This window comes from Micromonas pusilla, assembly GCF_000151265.4.
Source record: "Micromonas pusilla CCMP1545 genomic scaffold MICPUCscaffold_14, whole genome shotgun sequence".
Lineage (NCBI taxonomy): Eukaryota > Viridiplantae > Chlorophyta > Mamiellophyceae > Mamiellales > Mamiellaceae > Micromonas > Micromonas pusilla.
The window spans coordinates 859,963-867,508 of NW_003315895.1; the positions used below are offsets into that span (position 1 = coordinate 859,963).

The window sequence follows — 7,546 nt, forward strand, 5'->3', positions numbered from 1 at the left end:
AGAGAGACTGCAAAGTCCTCAAGGATCGGCGTTCACCACGCCGACGCGGTCGTATGGGGACCAGTGTATAGAACGCGCCTGAAACTGCCGTCTGGTCTGGTTCCCATCCGTCACGGACATGTTGTACGAGACGTGCTCCCTCGCCGCCGCCGCCGCCGCCGCCGCGGCTTTTTCCGCCTTTTCCGCCGCCGCGCGTTCGACGGCCGCGAGCTTGTATTCCTCCGCCGCGGCCTGCGCCTGGAGGACGACGTCGATCTCGTCGTCCTCGATCTCTTGCGGCGCGTCGCACCGGTTGAAGTAATCGTACGGGTTTAAGTTGCAGAACCTGGGTTGGTTCGATCGCAGGGGGGGGGGGGGGAGAGGGAGGGAGGGCGCGCGCGAGGGACGAGGGACGAGAGAGTCAGACGAGGGCAAAGTCCTTATGGAACGGCGTTCACCACGCGAACGCGGTCGTGTGGGGACCGGTGTAGAGCGCGCGGAGGGACGGAGGGAGGGAGGACGGGGCGTTCGAATCATCGAATCGGTCGAGCGCGATCGGGAAGGAGACGAGCGGGCGGGCGCGACGCGACGAGACGAGACGAGACGCGCGCACCACTGCTCGTCGTCGCCGAGCGCGTCCGCGATGCGCTTCGGAACGCGGCGCCAGATCTCGCAGGAGTCGCACTGGACCCACTGGTCGGACGTCAGCGGCGACAGGAGCGCTCGGAGCGCGTCGGAGTACGTCGACGGCGCCATGATGCCGATGGATGAACGCGGTGCTGTGTTTCCGCCCTAATAAACAACAAGCGACTGCCGTCGCCGATCGACGGACGGATCGGTCGGCGCGCGTCCTCCTCGCGACGACGCGACGCGACGCGACGAGGTGTTCGTCGTTCGGGGGTCCGCGCGACGTGCGGTCGCCGAGTGCGACGCCGCGACGACGACGCGGACGCAGGATCGATCTCGCGTCGACGGCGCGAAGCGCGTGTTATCTTTCATCAGGGCCACTCCATACAAAAAGAGTTCACCGGTCAGTTGAAAAGGGATGCGATCAAATGTTGAAACCGGGCGATGGGTGAAACACGTTTGTATAGAACGCACCTCAGCGTGGGCACCCTCTCAGCTTTTCCGTTGACGAGGCGCGTTCGAAAATCGATGGCGTCGTCAGATCGACGAGACGCGCGCGACGGCCTAGTTGGCGCGGCGGACGGAGAAGGAGGACGGAGGAAACAAACGTCCAAACGTCTCGAGCGACGAGAGCGGCGGCGTCCGTCATGGCGAACAACGAGTACCTCAGCGTAAGCGCGTTCCTCACCGAGCAAGAGAAGGTCCCACTCGTCTTCAACAGCGGATGCTCCGGGCTCGGGCGAGAGGTGGACGAGCAGTGCGAGACCGACGACCTCCCGCCGGGCTCCGCCGCGTCGATGCCGCTGTGGCTCGTGCCAAAACTGTACGAGCAGAACATGGTCGGCCCGCGGATGCCGGACTGCTTCGGCGACGCGGTGTGGATGGTCGTCGACGCGGAGCCGAGGCGCGTTCTCCTTACACTGGTCCCCATACGACCGCGTCCGCGTGGTGAACGCCGATCCTTAAGGACTTTCCCCGGCGTCTCTCTCCGCCCACTCCACGCTTTCAATCCCGACACACCTCGACGCCTTTCAACTCCACGAAATGACGCCTTTCAACTCCACCCCGACGTTCGCCAGGAACGTCCCGCTGCGCGAGATCAACGCGCACTTCTTCGAGTTCGGCGCCAAGCTCAACGCGATGCTGCGCGACGCCGCGCTAGGCGACCAGCTCGAGAAGGCGTTCGTGCGACGATACGCGACGCTGCTGACGGAAGCGCACAGCACGGGGGACGTGAAGTGGCGGCATCTGCTGACGAAGGAGGAGGAGGTGTTGTTCGACGCGGGGCGCGAGAGCATGCGCGCGTTCAACGCGTGGAAGTACAGCTCGAAGGAGAGGATCGAGGTCAGCGCGCAGGTCAAGGCGCAGAAGCGGAGGAGGGCGGCGGCGAGGAACGGAGGGGGGGAGGGCGGCGGTGGCGACGACGGCGGCGGCGGAGGGAAGAGGCGGTGATGGACGCGCGACGTGCGTGATGGATCGATCGACGGGGGATCGCGGGTCGGCCGCGCGTAGCGTGTTTGTTTCACCGACGAGAACGAGACGACGACGACGCGACTCTCTTCCGGCGCCCTGCTCATCGCGCCGCCGCTCTCTCTTCTATCGACTCTCTTCTTACATCCCTACCGTAGTGATACCCTGAACCTACTTTCAACTCGGCACGTACCACAGGACGTAGAACATCGCCGCCGCGCACGCGCACGCGAAGACCCCGCCTCGCGTCAACGTCGCCAACACCCGTCGCTCGGCGACCTCGACGCCGAGACCCAGCCCGAAGAGACACGTCACCGCCGCGCGACCGAGCGCGGCGACGATCCAGACGACGGTCGCGACCGCGACGTCGGCGACGCGGCGGCGGGAGGTTCCGCTGAAGGCCCCTAAAACGCCGCCCGCGCGACCGCGCGCCCCGAGAGCTTTCATCGCCGCCGCGCGGCTGCCGATCGACCGCGCGGCGATCGCGGCGTCGCCTCGCGTCGGCAAGACGTCCGGACGACGCGCGTCAGGGTCGTTCTATACAAGCGAATGGCGGGGTGGAGTTGAAAGGCGTCAGATGGAGTTGTAAGGCATCGATGGCGGGGATTGAAAGCGAGGGATGGGCGCAGAGTGACGCCGGGAAAACTCTTTAAGGATCGGCGTCCACCTCGCCAACGCGGTCGTATGGGAACCAGTGTATAGAACGCACCTCAGCGTCGGCGTCGACGTCGGGGAACAGCGCGTCGACGATCGCGGCGATCGCGTCGTCGTGCTCTTCCGGCGTGCGCATTCCCGCGAGTCGGAGGTACAGCGCCCACGCGACGCCGGGCCACCCGGCGGTCTCGAGGAGGCGTCGCCACGACGCGTCGAAGTCAGCCGCGGACCGCGGCGGCGGGGAGAAGAGATTTTCGAGATCGTCGAGATCGTCGTCGCGGCGTCGCGCGCCCCTCGCGGCTCTCGACGCCGATAACGGCGTGGCGACGCCGACGACGCCGTGCGTCCCCGGCGGCACCGGCGGCATCGACGTCGCGGGCGACCGCCCCCGGAACGCGCTCGGGAGACCGAGGAGGTCGAAGACGACGACCGATCCGCCGCCGCCGACGCGCGCCGCCGCCGGTCCCGGCGACGTGGACAGAAGGTCCCTGACGACCCTCGCGGCGTTCTCGCGCGCGTCTCGCGCGAACGCGTGGCGAACGTTTCGTCTTCCACCCGCGGCGGCGGCGCGTCGTTTCGAATCCCCCGGACTAATAAGGTTATCATCAGGGCCGTTCTCAGTCGCCTCGATCGCGCCGTCGTCCAGCGCGGCACCGAAACATAACGCCACGGCGGCGCTCGACAGCGGCCGCGCGCCTCGCCACGCGCGCGCCGGCATCGCGTGCACCGTCCGAAGCGATTCGTCCAGGCCGTCGTAGATGGCCGCGAACCGCGCGCTCGCGCTGCTCGTCGCGAGGCACCGCGGTCGGATCTCGATCGCGGCGCCGAGAGGCGGCAGCGGGTTCGCAGCGCGCGTCAGCCACCAGCTGAGGTCGCCGTGCGAGGTCCTCGACGGACGCGCGCCGCACGACGCGAGAAGGTTCTCGACCTCGCCGCCGTACGATCGCCGCATGTAGTCGTGCCCTCCGCCGCCGCCGGACGCGGCGTTGGTGGCGCGGCGCAGCGTCGTCCGCAGGAACCCGCCGAGGACGCCGGCGGCGCCGCGTCGGCGGCGGACGCCGCCCCAGCTCCCCCAACTCCAACGCAACTCCTCCGCGGACGGGGACCCCCCCGAGTCGCTCCCCGCCCCGTCCCCGGGGACACCGCGCGCCGCCGTCCCCGCCGCCGCCCCCGCGTCGTCGTCGTCGTCTGCGCGCCACCGCCATCCAACCTGCGGCGCGAGCGCGCGCCCGGACGCGTGCGCGAGCCACACGTGATGCGTCGCGACGGCGCGGTCGAGACGGAGGTTGAGCGTCGCGAGGTCGCGCTCGTCGCGCGTTGGTCCCTCCGTCGCGCGCCGGACGCGGTCCGCGGCGAGGCACCACGCGTCGAAGTCGTCGCCGAACCGGGGAGCGCGACGGCGGGGCGGCGCGCCGAGCGACGACGGCGACGGCGACGGCGACGGCGCGCGGCCGCCGGCGTCGGCGTCCTCGTCGACGACGGGCACCGCGCGCGCGACGACGTACCCCGCGCCGTTCGGCTCTTCCCTGCTCGACACGATGCGTATGTGCCGCGTCGCGCGGCAGCGGAGGAGGACGCGCCCGTCGAGGAGCTCCTGAAACGCGGTGATGACGCACTCGACGCCGTGATCGGAGAAGACCACTCCGCCGCCTCTTCCCGCGCCGCCGCGGCCGCCTCTTCCCGCGCTCCTCCCGCCTCCTCCTCTTCCGCCTCGACCGCCGCGCCCGGCGGGTGGGCTATCACTACTTCCGCGTCGTCGTCGTCGTCCCACGAGCTCGCTCGCGGCGGACGACACGAGCCCGACGATCCCGGGCGCGCGGCCGGGCAAGCGGTCGCGCTCGTTTCCGCCCCCGTTTCCGTTTCCAAAGTCATCAAAATCGCCGCCGCCGTCGCCGTCTTCCTCCTCCTCCTCCTCCCAGGGCCGCTCGACGACGCCCACCATCCCGAACCGCCGCGTCGCGCGCAGACACCTCCTGACCATGAGCTTATACCGCTCCTCGAACACGTTCAACGTCAACTCTTGCCCAGGGGTCATGTGATCCAGGACGAACAGAGGGAGCTCGCTTCCCGCGCCGTCGCCGTCGCCGCCGCTCATGGTGCTGAACGGCGGAAACTCCATCGGCGGCTCCGTGTTCCTCGCGTCCATCAGATCCTCCCCTAAGAACCTCTCCAGCACGTCCACGATCGTCGTGTTCACCGGCCAGTCGTGCGGGATCTCGTGATACAGCGGCGCGCGGCACGTCGGGCACGACGGCGCGCGGCCCGGTTGCGACATCCATCGCGCCAAGCCTCGCCGCGAAAACGTGTGCCCGCACGGCGACGTGACCGGATCCACGAAGAGCTTGCCGGTGATGGGGCACGTCAGCGAGTCCACGAGCTCGTCTCTGCTGACGGACGAGAGAGGCCCAGAGGGAGGATTGGTCGCGGCGTCGCGCGAGAGGAGCGCGCCGGGAGGATCGAGGAGGCCGGCCGGCCCGGGCTTCGACAGAGGTCGCGCGTCGTCGTCGTCGTCGTCGCCGATGGTTGCCGTGGCGGCAGCGCGACGATGATGCTGAGGGCCGTTCTATACAAGCGAAAGTCGGGGTGGAGTTGAAAGGTGTCAGTTGGAGTTGAAAGGCGCCGAGGGCGGGTATTGAAAGGGAGGGGTGGGCGGAGAGAGACGACGGCGAAAGTCCTTAAGGATCGGCGTTCACCACGCGAACGCGGTCGTATGGGGACCAGTGTATAGAACGCACCTGATGATGGTCGACGCCGACGTCGCCGCGTCCGCGTCCGCGTCGCGCCCGCGTCGTCCGCGCGGACGGCGACGTGACGTCGCCGTGGACCTCCTCGTTCGTCGCCTCGACGCCGCTGACGCTGTTCGCGCGGCCCATGACGGACGGCGTATCACGCGACGGCGACGGCGGACGGACGGACGTTTACGTTTATCCTTCTCGACGACGCCTCCTCCTCCTCCCTATCCCGATAAGATTCGAAACGGCGCCGACGGCGAGCGAACGACGCCGCGGCGCGCGATTCGAGACGCGCGCCGACGCGCTCGAGCGCCGCGCGCGCTCCTCGAACCCGCGCGCGAGCTCGTCGTCGCCTGACCTCGACGCCGGGAGGAGGGGCGCGCGCGCGGGAGCGCGCGAAGTTCTGCGACGATCTCGTATCGTAACGTGTGTCACGCATGTGCGACACCAGGCGACTCGACCGACCGCCGCGCGCGCGCCGACAACCAAAAAAAACAACTCAGATCTTCGCCTCCGCGTCACTCCTCGCGGCACCGCCGGCGCTCGCCACGCCGCCGCGCTCGGTTCGATCGATCGCTCGACCGAGAGCCGGACGTCTCCGAGACGCCGCCGCGCCGCGCGGACGGGACGCGCGCGCGAGGAGAGGCGGGCGGACGCGTCGGCGAGCGAACGAGAGACCGCCGCGAGCTAGGAGTCCGCGGTCGTCGCTCGCTCGCTCGCTCGCTCGCTCGCTCGCTCGCTCGCTCGATCGTCCGAAGATGGGCGCGCCGCTAATATTGTTTAAGATGTGGGTCGCGAAGAAGCTCGCGGTCCTGATCGCGCTGCGCGTGTACGGCCTCAAGAAGCTCTACCGCGGCGGGATGCGCCTGAACAACAGGTTCGTCACTCACGCGGCGACGCATCGACGCGTGCACAGCGTGCTGCACTCCGTCGCCGCGGGGGCGATGAAGTTGGGGGAGACGGTCGAGGGGCCCGCGCGGAGGTTCATGAATAAGATCGTGTTCGGGGAGGGGATATCGTCGTCCAAGCCGGGGTAGGGTGGAGGGGGGGGATCTCGCGGCGGACGGCGACGGAGAGAGATCTCGCTCGCGGAGGGCCCCGCGAAAATTTGACAATTTTTATCAGTCGTCTCTCGGGCCCCGCCCGCTTCTTCTCGAGCGGCGGGAGGCGAGACGCGCGCGTCGTCGAATAGGCACTAGACCGACGATTAACAACGAACGCATTATTAGCAACTAAGGTACCATCCTATCGCGCCTCCCTCCGCCGCTACATCAGCTTCGACGGCGGCAGCTGAAGGTCGTCGTTCGCGTCCGCGCGCAGGTATTGCCCCAACAAACTTCTCAGTTCGTCGTTTTGCGCCTTGAGCGCCGTAGCCGCCTCCAACCCCTCCCTCCTGCTCCGCAACATCGCGTGATACCTCGTCAGCTGCTCCTCCAGCTGCCCCCACACCGCGTACGTCTTCGGCCCGACGACGTCGCTCATGTTCTCCCAAAACTCGCGCTCGAGCTGCTCCTTCGTCTTGCGCGGCGCGGCGGCAGCGTCGGCGGCGGCGTCCTCAGCCGCTTTGAGCGCGCGCGACGCGTCGACGCCGCCGGCTGTACCGCCAGCTGTACCCCCCTCGCGCGCGAGCTTCTCCGACTCGACGAACGCCCTGAGTTTCGGGATGATGAGCTCCGCGTCGACCATGACGTCCTTCACGCCGCCGGACGCCGTCGCCGCCGCCGCGATCGGGTCCTCGCCGTCGCGCGTCAACGCGAGCACCATCCCGTCGAACGCCGCCGCGTCCGACACCGCCAACGCTCGCAGCGTCGTCTCCGCCTTCAATCGCGCCGCCGCGGCTTCCGCGAGGGCGATCTGATCGGCGTCGCCGCTCGCCGCCGCGTCCTCCGCGGACTGTTTGAGCACCCTGGACGTCTTCGGGTCGATGAGGAAGCTCGTCTCGTCGACGAGCGCCGCGAGGAAGCCCGCGTACGCGGGGTCGCGGACGCGCTGTTCAAAGGGATTCTCCTCCTCCTCCTCCTCCGGCGCGAGGTCCCCTTCACCCCCGGCCGTCGTCGTCGCGCCCTCCCCCTCCTCCTCCTCTT

The 7,546-nt window shown here is 68.8% G+C and overlaps 5 protein-coding genes across 5 annotated transcripts in view; 2 read left to right on the forward strand and 3 right to left on the reverse strand.

Annotated features, from left to right (window-relative positions):
• Positions 1–18: 18 nt before the first annotated feature.
• On the reverse strand, positions 19–735 carry MICPUCDRAFT_42869 (uncharacterized protein; the record flags this gene model as incomplete). Its single annotated transcript, XM_003063498.1, has 2 exons — positions 19–325; positions 593–735. 2 exons carry the CDS (start codon positions 733–735, stop codon positions 19–21), a joined length of 450 nt encoding a protein of 149 aa, XP_003063544.1.
• Positions 736–1,182: 447 nt separating this feature from the next.
• MICPUCDRAFT_36477 (uncharacterized protein) lies at positions 1,183–2,058 on the forward strand (the record flags this gene model as incomplete). The annotated part of the gene is made up of 2 exons (XM_003063305.1): positions 1,183–1,529; positions 1,705–2,058. Exons 1-2 carry the CDS (start codon positions 1,254–1,256, stop codon positions 2,056–2,058), a joined length of 630 nt encoding a protein of 209 aa, XP_003063351.1. The 5' UTR covers positions 1,183–1,253.
• A 33-nt stretch (positions 2,059–2,091) lies between these two features.
• On the reverse strand, positions 2,092–3,682 carry MICPUCDRAFT_63979 (uncharacterized protein; the record flags this gene model as incomplete). Its single annotated transcript, XM_003063499.1, has 2 exons — positions 2,092–2,613; positions 2,786–3,682. The coding sequence occupies 2 exons, from the start codon at positions 3,680–3,682 to the stop codon at positions 2,254–2,256; spliced, it is 1,257 nt and encodes a 418-aa protein (XP_003063545.1). The 3' UTR covers positions 2,092–2,253.
• A 2,538-nt stretch (positions 3,683–6,220) lies between these two features.
• MICPUCDRAFT_53318 (uncharacterized protein) lies at positions 6,221–6,499 on the forward strand (the record flags this gene model as incomplete). Its single annotated transcript, XM_003063306.1, has 1 exon — positions 6,221–6,499. The coding sequence occupies one exon, from the start codon at positions 6,221–6,223 to the stop codon at positions 6,497–6,499; it is 279 nt and encodes a 92-aa protein (XP_003063352.1).
• Positions 6,500–6,671: 172 nt separating this feature from the next.
• MICPUCDRAFT_48895 (uncharacterized protein) overlaps positions 6,672–7,546 on the reverse strand; it is a 2,110-nt gene continuing 1,235 nt past the window's right edge. The window contains exon 3 of the mRNA XM_003063500.1: positions 6,672–7,451. Within this exon, the coding sequence (XP_003063546.1) occupies positions 6,729–7,451 (723 nt within the window). The 3' untranslated portion in view covers positions 6,672–6,728. The remainder of the gene's footprint in view (positions 7,452–7,546) is intronic.